The 23,833-nt window shown below is 42.3% G+C and overlaps 2 protein-coding genes across 3 annotated transcripts in view; one reads left to right on the top strand and one right to left on the bottom strand.

The window, feature by feature from the left end:
- The window catches only part of LOC133660449 (membrane-associated guanylate kinase, WW and PDZ domain-containing protein 2-like), a 27,833-nt gene extending 25,736 nt beyond the window's left edge, over positions 1–2,097 (top strand). For both annotated transcript variants that reach the window (XM_062063966.1, XM_062063957.1), the window contains exon 21: positions 1,083–2,097. In XM_062063966.1, coding sequence (XP_061919950.1) covers positions 1,083–1,624 — 542 coding nt within the window. In that variant the 3' untranslated portion in view covers positions 1,625–2,097. The remainder of the gene's footprint in view (positions 1–1,082) is intronic.
- LOC133660485 (cyclin-dependent kinase 20-like) lies at positions 879–11,274 on the bottom strand. The gene is made up of 10 exons (XM_062064026.1): positions 11,190–11,274; positions 11,010–11,086; positions 4,270–4,378; positions 4,096–4,209; positions 3,848–4,036; positions 3,660–3,781; positions 3,528–3,590; positions 2,706–2,829; positions 2,445–2,600; positions 879–2,388 (listed from the first exon to the last, which is right to left on the bottom strand). Exons 3-10 carry the CDS (start codon positions 4,342–4,344, stop codon positions 2,197–2,199), a joined length of 1,035 nt encoding a protein of 344 aa, XP_061920010.1. The 5' UTR covers positions 4,345–4,378; positions 11,010–11,086; positions 11,190–11,274; the 3' UTR covers positions 879–2,196.
- Between the last annotated feature and the right edge of the window lie 12,559 nt (positions 11,275–23,833).

Raw genomic sequence — 23,833 nt, forward strand, 5'->3', positions numbered from 1 at the left:
GGGGGCTGAGGTGGGGGGCGGGGTTTGGTGGTAGCAGGGGTGTATATTGTAGCGTCCCGGAAGAGTTAGTGCTGCAAGGGGTTCTGGGTATTTGTTCTGTTGTGTTTATGTTGTGTTACGGTGCGGACGTTCTCCCGAAATGTGTTTGTCATTCTTGTTTGGTGTGGGTTCACAGTGTGGCGCATATTTGTAACAGTGTTAAAGTTGTTTATACGGTCACCCTCAGTGTGAACTGTATGGCTGTTGATCAATTATGCCTTGCATTCACTCATGTGTGTGTAAAAGACGCATATATAATGTGACTGGGCCGGCACATTGTTTGTATGGATGAAAAGCGGACATGATGACAGGTTGTATAGGACGCTAAAGGGAGTGCCTTTAAGGCCCGCCTTCAATATTGTTGTCCGGGTGGAAATCGGGAGAAATTCGGGGGAATGGTTGCCCCAGGAGATTTTCGGGAGGGGCACTGAAATTCGTGAGTCTCCCGGGAAAATCGGGAGGGTTGGCAAGTATGTATTAGAGCGATAAAGCACATCACTACCTTGCTTCGTCTTTGGCGTGGCAAACAGGACGTCGAATCTATGCTCGGCCAATCACACACGAGCATTGCGCAGCATGTCACGTGACATCACAACACTCCCTGTGGAATAGGATGTGAACAAATGAATACTTATTGTATTACGGTTGTGGTACGTCCAATGAAAGATGAAGGTGTATAGCAGTATTAGGAAAGTGAAACACCTCTCAATCCTGATGTAAATCTCCTAAAAACGTGTGCTCCGATAAGAAGTAGAGAGAATGAATGCTAATGCTAGTTAGCCTGATTAGCTATGCTAGCCGGCGCTAACTAACGCTCAACAGTCTAAAAGGGCAGCTTATGGCTTTAAGTTTCTTTTAATCATTATTAATGGTCAGGCTAAAAGGTATTTATATGATGTACTTTATATAAATGTATAAAAGTTACCTGGAGTGTATCAGTAGTTTACATCCTATTCCATTGGCAGGTAGTGGCAGTGGGCTGACGGCAGCCTCTAGTGGTGGCCTGAGGGAGTGGGCTAATTGTGTGCCCTCATCTCTGATAGGCCCTGAGGAAGACGCCTCCGCCCACACCCCCTCACGAGAGGCTGTCACCATGGCGACCACCCCCCACAGCACACACAGGGGAGAAGGAGGAGACAGGAGGAGGAGGATGAAGACCAGAGGAAGCAAACCAAGAAGCAGAAGGGGAGGGCCTCCTGATCTGGACCTGGACCTGGTGGAGGAGGAGGCCAAGGAGGAGGAGAAGAAGAGGAGGATGAGAGAGAAGAGGAAGATGAGAGAGGAGAGGAGGAGTGGCAAAATGAGGGAGGAGGAGGAGGGCGACGCCGAGCATTGTGGGAGCTCGGCCGCTCCTCAGCAAGCGGCCTTCTCCTTCCTGATGCCGCTGGACGCCGCTCAAGACAGCCAATCAGACGACAGCCAATCAGGCACCAGTGTAGCGCAGGCTTCTGACTGGACGAGAGCCGGGCCGATGCAAGAAGAGGCTCTGGGCCCCTGGCTGGAGCCCAGCCCACACAAACTCTCGCAGGTTCTGACTGGCCGTCGTCTCAGTGGGCGGGGCCTAGTGGGTGGACTCTCCCTCTGATAGGAGGATTTTTTAATTGTCATTTTAAGGGCTTTTCTGGCTAAGACCCGCCTCTTCCTGCATGTGATTGGACGCTCTGAGGAGGTGGTGGGCGGGACAAGAGGCGTGGCCAATGACACTTTTAAAAAGCATATGCAAAGACCTCGGCTGAACTTTGACCTCGACCCTTCCAAGCATGTCATTTTTTTTTATTTTTCTAAAAGGAAATAACCTTGATATATGACCACTATAGAGAATAGAAACTACTTGCTTGCTTGTGATGAAAAACCTTTAGAAGTTGAACTAGAGCCATACACACGTCGCTACGGCGACCACTATAGCAACAGCCAAGATGGCCGACGTCCTGCAGCTAAGTGGTAACAAAGTGCCTCGTTGACTTCCCCAGCAAGATGTCCGCCCCCCAAACCCTCCACTTCCTGTCTCTTTTATGGCCTGATGAAACTTTCAACAAATGATTAAACATTTTAATGCTTTTCTTCTGTCTTGTCTTGAGGACAAAATAACTACAAGTCCCACAATGCACTGCAGTGAGGCCCTGCCCCCCTTTGCCATACTTGATATCTTTGCAGCGGTCACAGGCAGGAGGCGTGTCTCCGCAGCAGTGCGGGGTCCACCACGCTCTTCTCCAGGGGGAGGTCTGTGGAGAAGTCGGAGGGCGGAGCCTGCATCCGCTGGTGGGGATGGCCGCCGCCCCTCTGAGGGATGGGCAGCTCCGAGTGGTGGGCGGGGAGAGGCGGGCAGAAAAAGTAGGCGTGGACCAGAGCCTGCGGGACGAGGAGTCTTGTCATTGGACGCCGAACGGATGCTTCCTGTCTCTCACCTGGTGGGCGGGGCATCGCCGCTTTGACGGATAAACCAGGAACTTGTAGAGCAGGTGGACGGCCTCGGGGGAGGAGTCAGGGACGAGCTCCTCCAATGGGATGGCGGGATTCTCCTTGAAGGTGATTTTGTTGTAATCTGGCAAGTCTACCATTTCCTGCACGTGCACGGATCACCTGTTCTTATACTTTGTGTGTGTGTGTGTGTGTGTGTGTGTGTGTGTGTGTGTGTGTGTGTGTGTGTGTGTGTGTGTAGTTCTTACAGGCCAGGTGTCACGCGTGGGTGTCCCCAGCACCCTGAGGACACAACATAGCTGCTCGATGTCGTTCTCCCCAGGAAACAGAGGAGACGAGTTCAGCAATTCCCCAAAAATACAACCTACTGCCCTGCAACACACACACACACACGTATTAGCATTGTTGTCATGTCGTAAACAACGCTATTAGCATTGTTGACATATTAGCATTGTTGTCATGTTGTGAACAACGCGAGTAGCATTGCTGACATATTAGCATTATTGACATATTAGCATTGTTGTCATGTCGTGAACAACGCGAGTAGCATTGTTGACATATTAGCATTGTTGTCATGTTGTGAACAACGCGAGTAGCATTGCTGACATATTAGCATTGTTGTCATGTCGTAAACAACACTATTAGCATTGTTGACATGTCAGCATTGTTGTTGTGTCGTGGACAATGCCACTAGCATTGTTGACATGTCGTGAACGCGAGTAGCATTGTTGACATATTAGCATTGTTGACATATTAGCATTGTTGTCATGTCGTGAACAACGCTACTAGCATTGCTGACGTATTAGCATTGTTGTCATGTCATGAACAATGCGAGTAGCATTGTTGACATATTAGCATTGTTGTCATGTCATGAACAACGCGAGTAGCATTGCTGACATATTAGCATTGTTGTCATGTCATGAACAACGCGAGTAGCATTGTTGACATATTAGCATTGTTGTCATGTCATAACACAACGCGAGTAGCATTGTTGACATATTAGCATTGTTGTCATGTCATGAACAACGCGAGTAGCATTGTTGACATATTAGCATTGTTGACCAACTTACCACAGGTCGACCCCCGTGTCGTACTTTCTGGCTCCATACAACAATTCAGGAGCACGATACCACCTACACACACACACACACACACTTAAACAAAGCAAGGCGCGATGCTTGACAAGTACCATACGGCGTCACCTGGTGGCCACCTGGTGGCTGTACAGTCGCTCTGGGTTCTGGCTGAGGAGGCGGGCTAGACCGAAGTCGGCGATCTTTAGGTGTCCCGAGGAGCTGATGAGGAGGTTGGCAGGCTTCAGGTCCTGCAGGCGGACAGGAAGTGGTCAAAGCTTTTATTGTGACGGGGCAGGATGGGCGTGTGCGCTCACTCGGTGCATGATGTTGTTGTGATGCAGGAAGGCCACGCCCTTCAGCAGCATCAGCATGTAACCTTTGACCTGCGCCGGGGTCAGAGGGCGCTGGGAGTTCCTGATGACCTCAGAGAGGTCGGAGAGCATGAAGTCAAAGACCAGGACGAAGCCCGTCCCGTGAGGGAAGACCTCCTTCAGCGCCACCACCTGCGGACAAAGGAGAGTGACCCCTGACCCCCAGCGGCGCAGCACAGAGTCTCCCTCACATGCTGGTTGTCCTGGATCTCCTGCAGGGCCTTGATCTCTCGCAGGGCCTGGTTGGGCACGCCGTCCTCCAGGCGCCTCAGAGCCACCTTCTTCAGCGCCACCGTTTGGCCCGTCTGATGCCACGCATGCACGGTTAGCATTTCAGCGAGTCAGCACAAAGTGTGATGCGTCACCTCGATGTGCTTGGCCTTGAACACGATGCCGTGAGCGCCTTCTCCCACACGGCCCAGAATGCTGTACTGCTCCATGGTCCACAGGACGCCACAACGAGAGTCGAGTAATCTAAATATCGATAGCAAGGGTGGTATCAGTGTGCGCGGCAGAATTAACATACTTAATCCACCAAAGTGCGGCTTGTAGCTCATTTTTAGCACAATCGTTCGCATTCTGATATTAGCATGCTAGCTTTTTTGCTAATTTGCAGGTATACACCTTAGCGTCAAATATTTTGTTACTCCACGAATTATACCTATCAGCATGCTAGCTTTTATGCTAATTTGCAGGTATACACCTCAGCGTCAAATATTTTGTTACTCCACGAATGATACCTGTTAGCATGCTAACTTTTATGCTAATTTACAGGTATACACCTTAGCCATCCATCCATCTATCTTCAACCGCTTATCCGGAATCGGGTTGCGGGGACAACAGCTCCAGCAGAGACCCCCAGACTTCCCTCTCCAGAGCAACATTAGCAACCTCCTGGGGAATCCCGAAGCGTTCCTAGGCCAGAGAGGAGATGTAATCCCCCCATCTGGTCCTTGGCCTGCTGCGGGGTCTCCTCCTAGTGGGACATGCAACGAGGACCTCCCTAGGGAGACGCTCGTGAGGCATCCGCACGAGATGCCCGAACCACCTAAGCTGGCTCCTTTCCAAGCGAAGGAGCAGCGGGTCTACTTCGAGGCTCTCTCGGGTGACTGAACTTCTCACCCTATCCCTAAGGGAGATGCCAGCCACCCTTCTGAGGAAACTCATTTCGGCCGCTTGTATCCGCGATCTTATTCTTTCGGTCATGACCCACACTTCATGACCATAGGTGAGAGTAGGAATGTAGACAGCTCGGTAGACCGAGAGCTTTGCCTTCTGGCTCAGCTCTCGTTTCGTCACAACAGTGCGTCAGAGAGACTGCAATACTGCCCCAGCTGCTCCGATTCTCCGGCTGATTTACTTCTCCATCTTTCCCTCACTCGTGAACAAGACCCCGAGTTACTTAAACTCCTCCACCTGGGACAGAGTCTCGTTCTCTATCTGGACTGTACAAATCATCGGTTTCCTGTTGAGAACCATGGCCTCAGATTTGGAGATGCTGATCCTCATTCCAGCCGCTGAACACTCGGCTGCGAACCGATCTAGTGAGAGCTGAAGGTCACGAACCGAAGGTGCCATCAGGACAACATCATCTGCAAACAGCAGTAACGCGACCTTTAGCCCCCCCAGACGTATACCCTCTCCGCCATGGTCACGACTCTGCCTAGAAATCCTGTCCATGAAAATCACAAACAGGATAGGTGACAGAGCGCAGCCCTGGCGGAGACCAACCCCCACTGGAAACGGATCCGACTTACATCCAAGCACCCGGACACAACTCTCGCTTTGGTTGTACGGAGATTGGATGGCCCTCAGCAGGGTTCCCCTCACCCCGTACTCCCTCAGCACAAGATCTCCCGGGGGACCCGGTCATACGCCTTCTCCAAATCCACAAAGCACATGTAGACTGGATAGGCATACTCCCAGGCCTTCTCCAGGATTCCTGCAAGAGTAAAGAGCTGGTCAGTTGTTCCACGGCCAGGACGGAATCCACATTGCTCCTCTCAAATCTGAGGTTCGACTATCGGCCGGACCCTACTTTCCAGTACCTTGGCGTAAACTTTCCCAGGGAGGCTGAGTAGTGTGATACCCCTGTAATTAGCACACACCCTCTGGTCCCCCTTTTTGAATAGGGGAACCACAACCCCAGTCTGCCACTCCCTCGGCACTGTCCCAGACTTCCACGCAATGTTGAAAAGGCGTATAAACCAAGACAGCCCCTCAACACCCAGAGCCTTCAGCATTTCTGGACGGATCTTGTCAACCCCCGGAGATTTGCCACTGTGGAGTTGTCTAACTACCTTAGTGACTTCACTCCGAGAGATCGACATCGATCCCCCATCATCCTCAGGCTCCGCTCCTGTCAGGGAGGGTGTGTCTGATGTAATTGGGTTCAGGAGTTCCTCAAAGTGCTCTTTCCAACACCCTACGACTTCCTCACTTGAAGTCAGCAGTCCCATCCTTGCTGTACACAGCTTGGATGGTTCCCTGCTTCCCCCTCCTGAGGTGCCGTATGGTCTTCCAGAACAGCTTCGGTGCCGCCCGATAGTCCTTTTCCATGGATTCCCCGAACTGCTCCCACACCCTCTGCTTAGCCTCGTCCACAGCCATGGCCGCTGCCCTTCGGGCCTGTCGGTACCTTGCAACTGCCTCCGGAGTCCCCTGGGATAACATACCCCGGTAGGACTCCTTCTTCAGTCGGACGGCTTCCCTGACCACCGCTGTCCACCATGGTGTTCGAGGGTTACCGCCCCTTGAGGCACCTAAGACCTTATGGCCACAGCTCGCAGTTGCAGCTTTAGCAATAGAGGCTTTGAACATTGCCCATTCCTGTTCAATATCCCCAACCTCCACAGGGATGGCAGAGAAGTCCCGCACGAGGTGGGAGTTGAAGTCCTTCAGGACAGAGGACTCCTCCAAACGTTCCCAGTTCACCCGCACTACACGCTGGGGTTTGCCCGGTCTGTCCAGAGGTTTCCCCCGCCATCTGACCCAACTCACCACCAGATGGTGATCAGTTGACAGTACAGCCCCTCTCTTCACCCGAGTGTCCAAAACATACGGCCTCAGATCAGCTGGTACGATTACAAAATCGATCATTGATCTTTGGCCTAGGGAGCTCTGGTACCAGGTACACCTATGAGCATCCTTATGCTTGAACATGGTGTTTGTTATCGCAAGTCCATGACTAGCACAGAAGTGCAATAACAATCCACCACTCAGGTTCAGATCAGGGAGAACGTTCCTCCCAATCACGCCAGTCCAAGTATCACTGTCACCACGTGCGTGTTGAAGTCCCCCAGCAAGACTATGGAATCCCCTGCCGGCGCCCCATACAGGACCCCAGGCAAGGTATCCAAGAAGGCTGAATACTCTGAAGTCTTGTTTGGTGCGTGCGCACAAACAACAGTCAGAGTTTTCCCCCCTCCAACCCTAAGGCGAAGGGAGGCGACCCTCTTGTCCACTGGGGTGAAGTCCAACGTACAGGCACTCAGCCGGGCACTCGTGAGTATCCCTCACACCCTGAGCAACTCCAGAAGTTAACAAGGTCCATCCCTTGTCCAGGAGTGTGGTTTCAGAGCCCTTGCTATGCGTAGAGGTAAGCACCACCAGATCCAACCGGTAGCGTTCCACTTCCCGCACCAGCTCAGGCTCCTTCCCCACCAGCGTAGAGACGTTCCATGTCCCAAAAGTCAGCCTCTGCTGCCCCGAATTGGTCCGTCTGGAGCCTCCACTTTCACTGCCATCCACTTGGCAGCGCACCCGACCCCACTGGTTCCGACCGCGGGTGGTGGGCCCACGTGGCGGGTAGGATGGTGTGTCCACGTAGCTTCTTCAGGCTCTGTGGCTAGCCCGGCCACCAGGCGCTTGCTGACGAGCCCTGCCTCCGGGCCTAGGTCCGGAGGAGGGCCCCGGGCTTCTTCCGGGTCGGGTAACGTATCCTCTCTTAGTTTCTTTCATGGGGGGTATCGTAACCCTGATGGGGGGGGCATTCGGGTGCTACACCTTGCCCAAGGGTGACCCGGAACTATGTAAAGCAGGGCCGTTCAACTCCCTGAGGCTTTATACAAGCCCACATACCTATGTAAATCTCAGCGTCAAATATTTTGTTACTCCACGAATGATACCTGTTAGCATGTTAAGGTTAGCATGCTAGCTTTTTTGCTAATTTGCAGGTATACACCTCAGCGTAAAATATTTTGTTACTCCACAAATGATACCTGTTAGCATGCTAAGGTTAGTATGCTAGTTTTTTTTTTTTTTTTAACTCATTTAGTAGGGTCTACACCTCAGTCATATTTTGGTACTTGATGCATGCTAACGTTAGCGGGCCAGTATTCTAAACAAAATTTTGAGGTACACATCTCAAAGTCATATATATTGTAGGGGTGGACAAAAAAATCGATTCCCATCTGGATCGCACGTTTTATTCATCCCGATTCTAAATCGATTCATAATTTTTTTAAATCAATTTAAAAATAAATGAATAAAATATCTATCAATATTTATGTTTTTTTTTTTATAACAATCAAATTTCAAAACAAAGTTTTGGGACCATTTCTATGCAACCAGAAGGAGTTTTTCTAACCTGTAACCTGTTTTGAAAAAGTTGTTTTATAATTTTTATAGCAAATAATACATTAGAAGGCATCAGGTTGCATCGAGAATCCTGTTGAATCAATTCTGATTCGAATCGTTACCCAAGGAATTGGATCAAATCATTAGGTGCCCGAAGATTCACACTCCTAAATGTTGGTACTTGACACATGTTACAGTTAATATTTTAAAGGCCTACTGAAATGATTTTTTTTTATTTAAACGGGGATAGCAGATCCATTCTATGTGTCATACTTGATCATTTCGCGATATTGCCATATTTTTGCTGAAAGGATTTAGTAGAGAACATCGACGTTAAAGTTGCAACTTTTGGTCGCTGATAAAAAAAAGCCTTGCCTGTACCGGAAGTAGCGTGATGTCAACAGAGGAAGGACTCCTCAAAATTTCCCATTGTTTTCAATGCAGCTATAGCGATTCGGACCGAGAAAGCGATGATTACCCTATTAATTTGAGCGAGGATGAAAGATTTGTGGATGAGGAACGTTAGAGTGAAGGACTAGAATGCAGTGCAAGACGTATCTTTTTTCGCTCTGACCATAACTTAGGTACAAGCTGGCTCATTGGATTCCACACTCTCTCCTTTTTCTATTGTGGATCATGGATTTGTATTTTAAACCACCTCGGATACTATATCCTCTTGAAAATGAGAGTCGAGAACGCGAAATGGACATTCACAGTTACTTTTATCTCCACGACAATACATCGGCGAAGCTCTTTAGCTACTGGGCTAACGTGGTAGCATCTGGCTCAAATGCAGATAGAAACAAAATAAATAAATCCCTGACTGGAAGGATAGACAGAAGATCAACAATACTATTAAACCATGTACATGTAACTACACGGTTAATAATTCCCAGCCTGACAAAGCTTAACAATGCTGTTGCTAACGACGCCATTGAAGCTAACTTAGCAACGGGACCTCACAGAGCTATGATAAAAACATTATCTCTCCACCTACACCAGCCAGCCCTCATCTGCTCATCAACACCCGTGCTCACCTGCGTTCCAGCGATCGACGGAAGGACGAAAGACTTCAGCCGATCATCCGTGCGGTTGGCGGCTAGCGTCGGCTTGCGCGTCTGCTATCCAAGTAAGTCCTCCTGGTTGTGTTGCTACAGCCAGCCGCTAATACACCGATCCCACCTATAACTTTCTTCTTTGCAGTCTTCATTGTTCATTAAACAAATTGCAAAAGATTCACCAACACAGATGTCCAGAATACTGTGGAATTTTGAAATGAAAACAGAGCTTTTTTGTATTGTATTCAATGGGGTACCAATACTTCCGTATCAATTGTTGACGTCACGCGCATACGTCATCATATCTAGACGTTTTCAACCGGAAGTGTGGCGGGAAATTTAAAATTGCACCTTATAAGTTAACCCGGCCGTATTGGCATGTGTTGCAATGTTAAGATTTCATCATTGATATATAAACTATCAGACTGCGTGGTCGGTAGTAGTGGGTTTCAGTAGGCCTTTAACATGCTAACATTAGCAAGCCAGATTTTATAGCTAAATTAGCAGGTCTACAACTCAGTGTCAAATATTCTGTTATTTGACGAATGATACCTGTTGGCATGCTAACCTTAGTATGCTAGCTTTCTTAAGTTATTAGTGTAAATATACACCTCTGTCATAATTTGGTACTTGATGCATGCTAACATTGGCATTTTAAACAATGTTTTCCAGGTACACATCTCAGAGTAATATATTTTGGTCTTTGACACATTTTACAGTTAACATTTTAGCATGCTAAAACAAGAGTGCCAGATTTATTTATGTTTTTGCTAATTTAGCAGGCATATGCTTCAGTGTCATATATTTTAGTATTTCATTAATGCAAACTCTAAGCTAGCTATTGTTAACATAGTAGTGTTCGCATGCTATCTTTTTTTAGCTCATTTTGCTCATATTTTCTGTTAATTGATGCTAGCTGGCCAGTGTTAATTGTTAGCATTACAGTTCGGCTTTGGATCTTCAGCATTCATACAAAATTGTTTTTTCTAGCTCTTTAAAAAAAACATCTACATGTTGTACTGGTTTTGAAGATGAAAACTACCCAAATGGACCCCGGATACTTTGATTTGTCAGTCTGTGGCGCTCAGTGGAAATGTTTGGGAACTTTATCAACGTTAGTAGCATTTGTTGGTATATTAGCTATTAGCATTGTTGACAATTCATGGACAACGTTAGTAGCATTGTTGACATATATTGGCATTGTTGACATGTATCGCAAATCCAATCACTCTATCACAAAAAAATAAGAGTTGTAGAAATTATTGGAAACTCAAGACAGCCACGACATTATGTTCTTTACAAGTGTATGTCAACTTTTGACCACGACTGTATGTATTACTTATTATATACATGCACAATTAGGCGGTATCGTCCCCCCAAACGTGAACAATAAAGTACTCGGTAGGCGCATTCCGGTGTCCAAGTGTTAAGTATTACAAAAACATATATTTGGAGTAAAAATCACTGACCTTTGACAGTAGAATACTTCAGACGGGCTGTGGTTGCCTAGGTAACCTGCTGGCTATGCTAAAACTCCGTTGTTGCGCTAAAAAGCCACATGTTGTAAGGTTAAAACACACAGTTCAGACATCATGTAATGTTATATATAACAAAGTATCCAACATGAAGGGGTAGAAATATAATCATACATTGTATGTATAACGAGCTCGGTCTTTGGACGCAAGCCGTCCGCCATGTTTGTTTACGCTTACACTTCTTCGTCTGGTCTCTGACATGCGCACAAGACAACCCATTTTATCTTCCGCCACCTAGTGGATGGTAGTATATGAGCACATGCATGAGGGGTGGCAGTCAAACTGCAGTCGACCTTCTTCTTCACGTCATTAGATAATATCCAAATATTTAACATGTTAACATTAACATTGCAACTTATTTGGTCATTTTACAACCTGAGAGTCATATAACTCGCATTGATTGTAACATATGCTAACTTTTAGCATGCTATTTCTGTAAAAACTAATTTTGCAGACATGCATCTTAGAGTCATATCACTTGGTACGTGACGCATGCTAACTGCTAGCATATTCCATTTCTTTTGCTACTTTTGCAACTGTTTACCCCAAAGTCTTATACATTGGTACTTGACATATGCTAACTCTTTTAGCTAATTTTTCAACCATTTACCCCAGAGTCATATACACTTGGCACTTTATACATGCTAACATTAGCGTGCTGGCTTTTTTTGTGCAAATTTTACAACCGTTTACTTCAGTCATACAACTTGGTACTGTCACGCCAATTTTCTTCCCATTACAAAAACCTTCCTACCCCCCATTTACTTCCGGGGCCATTTCTGCTTACGTCATTTCCTCTTACGTCATTGACAGCGATCGATAGCACTTCGTTTGACTCTTTTTTTTATAATACAGCGTTAACAAAACGTCTGTATTAATCAGACAAGTATTAATCTGACAAATTAACTTGAGGATATTCCTGACTGCACATTTGACTCGTGGACATATGCGGAAATGAATAACAGTGTACAATAAGTTAATTCATTATCAATCAACATTATCAAACTTTATTAAAACTAAATTTATTCGTTACATTCAGTTTTTTTTTTAGTTCTCTGTGTAAGTGAACTAAATTAAAATGACATTTATGTGCACATATGTACCTCAGTGAAGTCAGATGACCCGTGGTCAGACAAACGACAATATTTAGAATAAGAACATAAAAATAAAGAAAAACCTTGGGTATTTCTTCAAGACTTTAAAATGAGACAAGAAACTGCAATGTAAAATGATTTTTTATTGTTTACAAATGTTTTGTTCCAAACATTGCACGAGCTTCACCTAAAGAATGGGGAACACAGATAAAGGACAAAGCATCAATTATAATCACAAGTGGTGGTCACCTCAGAAGTAGACATGTTATAATGAAAAGCTCTTAAACCCCATCAAGGTACAAACCAATAAAGGTTATTAGATTATTATTTTTGAACCAGTTATTTTTTCCCCCAGCTTACATATTTCTCCAATCATTTTTTTTTATGGAGCAACATAGGTATGATACAATTTATTCACTTTTGTGTCACGGCATACCAGTACTGTATTCAGTTATTCTTTGATGACGCAGTCGATGGCCTGGACTGAGTTTCTGGATACCCTAAAGACTGGCTGAAGAATGCCCTGCAATAGGCCGCTCGCCATGTCTGTCCAATAACAGAACCTCTGGCCATGTTACAGTTACTAATCCATCCATCCATCCATTTTCTACCGCTTGTCCCTTTTTGGGGTCGCTGTAGCCTATCTCAGCTGCATTCGGGCGGAAGGCAGGGTACACCCTGGACAAGTCGCCACCTCATCGCAGGCAGTTACTAATCATGATAAACAATACATCAGATATTTCAAGAAGTTGTCCTACCCTTCAATGCCAAAGCGCTCCATTAGAAGGACACACCACAAACGCCGGATTGACTGCATGTCCAGCTAGAGCAGATTTAACAATGAGTTAATTATTTTTACCTCTCAGAGCCGCTTATTTTGAAATCTTTTAAATATCTAAATACTTACCACACTGTAGTGAAAAGTAGTGTCCGTACAGAGCCAGAGGGAGTACTAAAAATAGAAAATAGTATTTTTTCTGAGCACATGTAATAATTGTGTAATGAAAAATATATTTCTCTACTTTGTAATAATCTACTAAATTGATGAAAAGAGCCGTCAACATCAATACTGGAAATGTGATGGATAGGAATATCTTTGGAAGCAATAATTGCAACCAAATATTTTTGTAATTTGATACTGTGTTTCACATCATTGTGGGGGAAGTTTAACCTACTCTTCTTCTTTAAAAATGCTCAACTTACCATGAGCATGAAAACACCACAGTCATTCCCCGAGGTCTGGCGTGGGATCTCCTGGTAATACACATTAGCACCATGAAAATGTATACAGCCTTTGGGTTTACTACAAGAAATTTATATTTTATAGAGTAAACCTATTACCTGCATAACTTTGTAACATCAAGGGAATGAGTTCTGGCTTGGTCATCACCAATATGACAATCATGAAACATTTTACCAGTAACGTTGTGGTTAGAATTCAATATTGCATTCAAGCATGTGAGTACATTCAGACTGAATTACAATCCTAGAGTACAATAGTCAAAGACCACCATTTACTTGGTTTCCAATCAAATAATTTTTTCTTTGCAAATGTTTTCACAGATAACAATCAAACAGATGTATTGAGCTGAAAATAGAAAAAAAGCCATCAGCGATACTTTTGGTATGAAATGTAATGGGACATTAGATAAGCATACCTGTAGATGGTCTGGCTCCAGTTTGGGTCCATGGTTCGCCCAGGTCTCCCTTTCTTCCTCGCATCCTTCTTGAGGACCTCCATTCCAGGTTGGATGATGAAGCGCTTGACCCCCTTCTTCATCCTCTGCCGGTATGACAATTTATGTCTCTCTTGGGCCCTCTCCACATTGTTGATCACCTTAATTGATTCAAGATGTTTAGATTACAGAGCATTTAAAGAAAAATAAATAACTAAATATTAACCAGTAGCCATTAAGTAATCATCCTTCAACAGGACACGTTGTCATACATCAACATAATGAGTACCTTTCCAAAAACGTCCTCATCCTGGCCAACTCGGAGCTGCACAAAGGCCTCCAGAGAATCAGCCTGGTCAGGAGCTGCCATCACCTCAGGACACTCAGTTGTAACCTTTAACACATTGAAAGACAACACAGACTTCTAAGTATGAATTTATGGCTACAAAGACACTTTCATCTACACAGGAGCGTATTGTTTTGTTGAAAAGGCTGTGGTTATATTAGGGTCCTGGAATGTATGAATGGCACGAATATCATTTCTTATGGCAATATTTGTCTCACAAAATGAGTTTCACATAATGAGCTCGTCTAGGAATGAAATGAACTCGTATTGCGAGGTACCACTGTGTAATGAGCACTCATTTTGATTTGACCTACATAGAGCTAAATAAAAACAAACCACCTACCTCCGTAAACATCCGTGCCTCTCGACCAAACATCAGGCGGAAGGGGGAGTACCTGGTCGATGCCTGTACACAGGTGTTATGGGCATACACTATCTCCCTGAGCTTGTCCTCCCACTTCTCCTGTTGGCCCCTGATGGTCTTCCCAATAGACACTTTAATGGTTTGGTTCGTCCTCTCATCAAGCCCATTGGTCTGGGGGTGGTATGCTGACGAAACCCGATGTTCAATGTCCAACTCCTTGAAAGCTACCTCAGCCTATACACGAAAAAGGAGTCCTTTACTTGTGTTTTGAGGAATGTGTGTGTCTGCTAAAAATATGGCCAGTTTAAACATGCAGTTGTAGAAAAAGAAAGTTACCTCTTTCTTGAATTCAGTGCCCTGGTCAGTGAGGATAACTTCAGGCAAACCATGAGTGTAGAAAATGTCCCTCAAGGCCTGTGGGGCACCACAGAAATTATATTAGTACAACAACCCACTTGGTGAAATAATCGGTCAAAGTGAGACAATATCTGTTCCCCTTAGACGACTTTTTCACAGGTCCAAAAAGGTCCACACCTAGAGCATGAATTCCAGTTCTCAGTTTAGCAAATATTTGAATGTGGACTGAGTTTTTGTATAGTTGTGCGTGAAAAGGTGAGGGATGTGTGAATAAACCCACTCACCAACCATGTACCAAGGTGATACGACCTTGATGGGCTTCAGCTCAGGCGCCTCGGTCTTTCATTTTTCAAAGCGCTGGCAGTCAGGACATGTGCGCACCTAAAAGCAGTAATAAAGGGAAACATATTGTAGATATGATTTGATTCCACAACACTTTGCGACCTACTACTAACTACTAACCTGAGTGTTTCAACTAAAAATTAAAATTAAAAGCAAATATCTTCCTTCTAGGAGCTTGCTTACCCAATCCAATGTGTCCTGTGTGATGGACCGCCAATAAAACCGGGGAGCAATCTTCCCTTGCATCCTCCGTGGTCCAAAATGGCCTGCATGGGCTTCGGTTAACACAGCCACTTTCTCCTCCTCTGTCCAAATGACCCTTCTGTTCCCATGGTACAGGACCTCTTCTACACAGGACAGCAGCACACACAATATTGTAGGGAAATGGTTTCAACAATAATGTTGATTAAAAGTACAGACATTTAACAGTATTATATATTAATTAATATTAGTGAAATGGTTTCAACAATAATGTTGATTTAAAGTACAGACATTTAACATTATTATATATTAATTAATATTAGTGAAATGGTTTCAACAATAATGTTGATTTAAAGTAGACATTTAACATTATTATATATTAATTAATATTAGTGAAATGGTTTCAACAACAATGTTGATTTAAAGTAGTACAGACATTTAACAGTATTATATATTAATTAATATTAGTGAAATGGTTTCAACAATAATGTTGATTTAAAGTACAGACATTTAACATTATATATATTAATTAATATTACTGAAATGTTTCAACAATAATGTTGATTTAAAGTACAGACATTTAACATTATTATATATTAATTAATATTAGTGAAATTGTTTAAACAATAATGTTGATTTAAAGTAGTACAGACATTTAACAGTATTATATATTAATTAATATTAGTGAAATGGTTTCAACAATAATGTTGATTTAAAGTACAGACATTTAACATTATATATTAATTAATATTACTGAAATGTTTCAACAATAATGTTGATTTAAAGTACAGACATTTAACATTATTATATATTAATTAATATTAGTGAAATGGTTTCAACAATAATGTTGATTTAAAGTAGTACAGACATTTAACAGTATTATATATTAATTAATATTTTTTGCACGTTACCACGAAGACAGAAGTTCGCAGCAGCGGCCCTAACACTCCGCTTGAAATGTTGCGAAGCCTGCTGGTGTTTGACATAAGTCCCCTGGGACAGATAAAGACGAATATCATCCAGTGACACCACCATTTTCAGGAGATTTGGATTTATCGATCGCTGTCAATGACGTAAGAGGAAATGACGTAAGTAAGAGGAACTGACGTAAGCGGAAATGACCCCGGAAGTAAATGGGGGGTAGGAAGGTTTTTGTAATGGGAAGAAAATTGGAGTGACAGTACCTGACATATGCTAACTGTTAGCATGCTAAAACTAATAAACTATTTTTTTAAGCTAATTTTGCAGCCATGCATTTCAGTCATATAACTTGGTATGTGACATATGCTAAGTGTTAGCATGCTAACATTAACATGCAAATATTTTAAGCAAATTTTGCAGCCGTACATCTCAAGAGTCATATCATTTGGTACCTGACACATGCTAACCGTAGCATACTCCATTTCTTTTGCTACTTTTGCAACCTTTTACCCCAAAGTCGTATACGTTGGTACTTGACATATGCTAACTCTTTTAGCTAATTTTTCAACCATTTACCCCAGAGTCATACAACTTGGCACTTTATACATGCTAACTGTTAGCATGCAAAGATTAGCGTGCTGACTTTTTTTGTGCTAATTTTACAACCGTTTACCTCAGTCATACAACTTGGTACCTGACATATGCTAAGTGTTAGCATACTAACACTAATATACTATTTCTTAAGCTAATTTTGCAGCCGTGCATCTCAGAGTCATATCACTTGGTATGTGACATATGCTAACTGTTTGCATGCTAACATTAACATGCTAATTGTTGAACGTAATTTTACAGTCATACATCTGTGTCATATAAATTAGTACGTGACACATGCTAACCGTTAGTATACTAAATTTTTTTTGCAAATTTTACAACCGTTTACCCCAAAGTCATATAACTTGGCACATGACATATTCTAACACTTTTAGCTCACTTTTCAGCCGTTTACCCCAAAGTCATACAACTTGGTATTTGACATGTGCTGTTAACATGCTAACTTTTATTGCTAATTTATAACCGTTTCCTCAGAGCTATATAACTTGGTACTTGACATATGCTAACATTTTAGCAAATTTTTCAAACATTTACCCCAGAGTCATATAACGTGGCACTTTATATATGCTAAGTGTTACCATGCTAACGTTAATATACTAACATTAGCGTGCTGACTTTTTTGTGTGTACTAATTTTACAGCCGTTTACCTCAGTTATACAACTTGGTACCTGACATATGCTAACACTAATATACTATTATTTTAAGCTAATTTTGCAGCCGTGCATCTCAGTCATATAACTTGGTATGTGAAATATGCTAATTTTTAAGCTAATTTTGCAGCTGTACATCTGTGTCATATAAATTGGTCCGTGACACATGCTAACCGTTAGTATACTCAATTTTTTTGCTAATTTTACAACCATTTATTCCAGAGTCATATAACTTGGCACTTTATATATGCTAACTGTTATCATGCTAACATTAGCGTGCTGACTTTTTTGTGTGCTAATTTTACAACCGTTTACCTCAGTCATACAACTTGGTACCTGACATATGCTATCTGTTAGCATGCCAACACTAATATACTATGTTTTAAGATAATTTTGCTGTCGTGCATCTCAGAGTCATATCACTTGGTATGTGACATATGCTAACTTTTAGCATGCTAACATTAACATGCTAATTGTTTAAGGTAATTTTACAGTCGTACATCTGTGTCATATAAATTAGTACGTGACACATGCTAACCGTTAGTATACTACATATTTTTTGCAAATTTTATGACCGTTTACCCCAAAGTCATATAACTTGGCACATGACATATTCTAACTCTTTTAGCTCACTTTTCAGCCGTTTACCCCAGAGCCATATTAGTTTAGTCTTTATTTGAAGGGACAATGTACAGAAACATTAAGCTCAAAGACAGATATGTTCTGTACCAGATTATAGCTAAATAGCTAATTTCCATCTGCAGTTCCTGGCTACCTAAATTAAAGGGATACAAAAATAATGCAATAAAATTATGACAATAAAATCATACACAAGTATTAAGAAAAAAGTCATAAAATGCCCTTTCATGGACACATACTTAATATACAATACAACCACACCTCATTTACATCATCACATAAAGACAATACATGCTTTTGTTCACATCTGTCATTTGTAAAAACAATAACTTGGTACTTGACATGTGCTGTTAACATGCTAACATTTATTGCTAACTTTACAACCGTTTCCTGAGAGCTACATAACTTGGTACTTGACATATGCTAACTCTTTTAGCTAATTTTTCAATAATTTAACGCAGTCATATAACGTGGCACTTTATATATGCTAAGTGTTACCATGCTAACGTTAATATGCTAACATTAGCCTGCTGACGTTTTTGTGTGCGCTAATTTTACAACCGTTTACCTCAGTCATACAACTTGGTACCTGACATATGCTAACTGTTTACATGCTAACACTAATATACTATTATATTAAGCTGATTTTGCAGCCGTGCATCTTAGTCATATAACTTAGTATGTGACATATAATAACTGTTAACATGCACATTTTTTTCCTATTTTACAACCGTTTACCCCAAAGCACGCCCATAATCACCAACCTGGGCTTTCGTATTGACAGTGATTTTAAATTGGACCGTCAGATTGGCACAGTGGTGAAAGCCATCTTTTTTTAATTTACGTCAGCTGGCCGACGTTAAAAACCTTCTTTCTAGGCAACAGTTAGAGACAGTAATCCATGCCTTTATCACATCTCAGCTGGATTACTGTAACTCGTTGTATTTTGGAATTAGTCAATCTCCCTCTCACGTCTGCAGCAGCTGCCCGACTTTTAACAAACACAAGAAAAAGAGGGCACATTACTCCTGTTTTAGCCTCCCTCCACTGGCTGCCTGTGTCTTTTAGAGTCCGTTTTAAAATGATCTTACTCGTTTTTAAATCCTTACGTGGTCTTGCCCCACCTTACCTCTCTGAGCTGCTCCACCTCTATGCCCCCACCCGGTCCCTCAGGTCAGCTGATCAGCTGATCCTGGAGGTACCCAAAACAAAGCACAAGCTCAGAGGGGACAGAGCCTTCTCTGTTGCGGGGCCCAAACTCTGGAACGATCTCCCTCTCTATGTGAGACAGGCCCCTTCGTTGGCTATTTTTAAGACCCTTCTTAAAACCCATTTTTATTCACTGGCTTTTAACCCAGCATGAGACTTTAAACCAGTGGTTCTTAACCTTGTTGGCGGTACCGAACCCCACCAGTTTCATATGCGCATTCACCGAACCCTTCTTTAGTGAAAAATAAAATGTTATTTTTCAAATTCAAGACAAAGTTATATGTTTTCGGTAACATTTTAGTATGGGTAACATATTCTAAATAACAAAGACTTAATTTAGAGTTTTTTTGGACACTAGGGGAACATATTCTAAGTAACAAAGACTTCATTTAGAGTTTTTTGGACACTAGGGGAACATATTCTAAGTAACAAAGTGTAACCCTAGTTACGAACTAGTAATAGAGGAAACAGATGAGTAGTAGTCAATGGTGTAAATATCGAACTGGACTAGTATCAGAAGAATCCTAGTGTTTTTAAGAGCCAGTGTTGCATATCAATAATGACACAGACAACGATGAACTTGAATGTTGAATGGCCAAACATGTATTGAAAAGTGCACATAAATTTACAACAACTGCAGTATATGAAAAATAATGAACAAGAATAAGAAAAGCCGGCAGAATAGAAACCCTTTTTTCAAAGTTCCCAAAGTTTGTTTAAATAGTTCGTTGGGGCCCGTTTCTCTGTAGCTAACAGTGCACTGTATAAGTATTGTCCTACCGCACAGACCGTGGGGGAGGGGGCGTCAACACTGCACCACAGTGTCCAGATTCTAAGGTAGCTCGCCACCCAGTATGCACTGGGAATCGGATTGATGGATCTAGGGCAGGGGTGTCAAAGTCAAATGGACGGAGGGCCAAATAAAAAATTTAGCTACAAGCCGAGGGCCGGACTGTTCGAATGTTCATTGAAAAATTTTTAAATGAGCATATAGTCTAGTGAACCTAATTGAACCTACTGAAAACCTAACAAATATATTCCAATATGATCAGATAAATAAAGCAATATTTTCTTATGGCTCTGTCAGTAATCTTTAATTTTCAACAGACACAAAAGACAAATTTCCTTTATATAAAAATCCCCATAACATGAACATTAAATGAAAGAAACCGGTATTCAAGGCACCATCAGTAGCCTATATTTTCTATTTTAGCAAAAGTGGGCTAAATTTACTTCAAAGAAAAAAACAATAATACCAATTTTCTATCATCCACTCAACTGAAATATTTTAAAAATATAATTAAATTGAAATACAATAAAATAAAGTGCAAAAATCTATAAATCAAAAACAACACTTTGTTTAAGGAGAAGTAACATGCAGTGAAAACAAATATTAAACTTTAACTTTTAAACTTGAATTGAGTAAAAACTCTAAATATGTGATTGCACAGTAATGTTCACATTAAACCCCCCTCCTCCCTCCGTGGGAGGGAGGCGAGTTGGGTGCCCGAAACCCCCCGCTGGTTTCGGCCCGCCCCTTGGCGCGCGTGGCACGGCGGGCTCCGCGACTGACGGCCGGGCTGCAGCCCTTCGGCCGGCAGGCGCGTCCCGGCGGGCCGCTCGCCCCCTTTCGGAACCTTGGACCGGCATCCGCTTGGTGCGTGTAAAAGATCTGCGGTCTAAAAAAAAAAAAAAAAAAAAAAAAAAAAAAAAAAAAAAAAAAAAGATCTGCGGGCCGGTTCTAATAATAAATCAAGATCATCCCAAGGGCCGTAAAAAACCTTCTCGCGGGCCGGATATGGCCCGCGGGCCTTGACTCTGACATATGTGATCTAGGGAATGGGGGGAATCAGTATTGGAGTTGGAGAGACTGCGGAGCCTCTCATCCACCTGGGCTGGAAGGGCGATGTCGTCCTCTCCACACAAGGTGCTCCAAGGAATTAAGATGGTATTTGAATCACCCAATCAAAAAACCTGACCTAACAATAGATCAGACAAGACCCAATAGCTTGTATTATTCACACACACTGGTTTCAACTGTGTTCTTAAATAACCATGAATTAGCTTAAATACTTTTAACTAGCATTAATTAGCTCAATCATGTCATTAATCACCAATCATGTATCTCAAATGCTTTGGTTTACAATGTATTTGTTTTCAAAATATGAAATATCAAAATAAAAGTTAAGCGCTTATTATAGTTCTTTTTTCCAATTGTTCAAATATTCAAAAATATATGAAATGTTTCTTCAAATACAAAAATACAAATACTATTTAAATGCACCTTTAAGTTCACAATTAAACGAGGTAGGTTAATTGCACAAAGTTCACATTAATGCTCAAAATGGACTTTTGTGTAGCAACTTGGAGGTATATAAGGTTACAACGTGCTAAATCTCTCCCTTGCTAGCACAGGTGAGAGATGCACTAAAAATTACCCCTTCAATCACTAAATCAAAAGTACTCAGTAATCTATTACTTCAGTAAAACAAAAATAATCAGTGTTCCTAGCATGTGCTGTAAACATGAACAAAATAAATATCACCAACACTTATGGCTCAAATAAAACATCACATCATTGTTATTCACTCACCGCTGATCAAGTGAAATGACTACACAGGATATCAGTCAGTGAATATTACACTCGGATGTCACACTGCTCTACAAGGTTCAAACAACACAATATACGGATCAAAAGTTGTATAACAACATTAGAAATGTGGATGGATCGAATTGCAAGCTTATTTTCAAGCCTTACCGAGTGGATGGCCAAGGATTGATCGACAGGTTCTCCGCGTGTGTTTGCATTGCCACGCATGTACCGACAAAACCGGAAGAGGAGTTTCTCTTCTTCCACACTACAGGAAGTTGAAGTGAAGTGAATTATATTTATATAGCGCTTTTTCTCAAGTGACTCAAAGAGCTTTACATTGTGAAACCCAATATCTAAGTTACATTTAAACCAGTGTGGGTGGCACTGGGAGCAGGTGGGTAAAGTGTCTTGCCCAAGGACACAACGGCAGTGACTAGGATGGCGGAAGCGGGGATCGAACCTGCAACCCTCAAGTTGTTGGCACGGCCACTCTACCAACCGAGCTATACGGCCCCAAGTTGCGTCATAAAACGAGTGACACGGAAGGGCTCACAGGCTCACTGATTGCCCTCTAGAGGTGACAATCATGGAGACAGGTAATTTTTACCTCTGCAATTTCTGTTAAGACACCATGTTTGTGTCAACATTTTTATGTATATTGTGTATTTTCTATTTTAACAACTTGTAGAGCAGGTTAAAAATATAAATGAATAACGTAAAGTGCAGATTAGTTTGTACCTGTTTTAACACTTAGTTATTTAACTGAAATGAATGTATCGTTACTAAATGAATTATTTTAACTCAAATGAATTATTTCAACTCCAGGCATATGGTGTTTTCAAGCCTGGGTTACAAAAGACTTAATTTAGAGTTATTTGGTTAGGGTTAGAGGGTTAGGGTTATAATAAGGCCATGCCGCTCGAATAAGGCATTAATAAGTACTTAATAATGACTAGTTAAGAGCCAATATGTTACTAATTTGCATGTTAATAAGCAACTAATCAATGGTGAATATGTTCCCCATACTAAAGTGTTACCATGTTTTTTTTACTGGTGCACAAAATGAACCGTGCATGAACATCACCTTGTTCAAACAACAAAACCAACACACTGCATAAACTCACAACAAATTACACACCTGCAAATCAGTGTGACTTCTGCTGTTGCCGTATCCGTAATACGCCGATAGGGAGAAGTTTTTATTTACACGATGAGTTGGGTGTTTTGACCTCCCCCGAACCGTTGAGCCCGACTCACCGAACCCCTAGGGTTCAATCGAACCCAGGTTAAGAACCACTGCTTTAAACTGTTTTTAGCTTTTAACTTTTTTAACTGTTTTTAACTTTTTAAACTGTTTTTTATCTAACAAATTTTTCTTAGGGTAATTTGCATTTGTTTTTTCAATGTGTATTTTTATTTCTGTTTTAAATGTTATTTTTTAGTCTGTCCTTTGCCTCTATTTCTTTGTGGTGTACCGCCCTTTGTTCTTCAACTGTGCTTGTTTTTTAAAGGGCTTTATAAATAAAGTTGGTATGGTATGGTAAAGCCATATAACTTGGCACATGACATATTCTAACTCTTTTAGCTAACTTTTCAGTCGTTTACCCCAGAGCCATATAACTTGGTATTTGACATGTGCTGCCAACATTAGCATGCTAACTTTTCTTGCTAATTTAACCGTTTTCCTCAGTCATATAACTTGCTATATGACACATGCTAACATCATCATCACACACAGCATTCTTACAAGTTA

This window comes from Entelurus aequoreus, linkage group LG01 (genome assembly GCF_033978785.1).
Source record: "Entelurus aequoreus isolate RoL-2023_Sb linkage group LG01, RoL_Eaeq_v1.1, whole genome shotgun sequence".
NCBI lineage: Eukaryota > Metazoa > Chordata > Actinopteri > Syngnathiformes > Syngnathidae > Entelurus > Entelurus aequoreus.

Coding starts and splice junctions, on each gene's coding strand:
- LOC133660485 (XM_062064026.1), bottom strand. CDS start 4,344: ATGGAGCAGTACAGCATTCTGGGCCGTGTGGGAGAAGGCGCTCACGGC. Junction 3,591..3,659: donor AGCCACCAGGTGGCCACCAG/GTGACGCCGTAT, acceptor GTGTGTGTGTAG/GTGGTATCGTGCTCCTGAAT. Junction 2,830..3,527: donor GACACGGGGGTCGACCTGTG/GTAAGTTGGTCA, acceptor TGTGTGTTGCAG/GGCAGTAGGTTGTATTTTTG.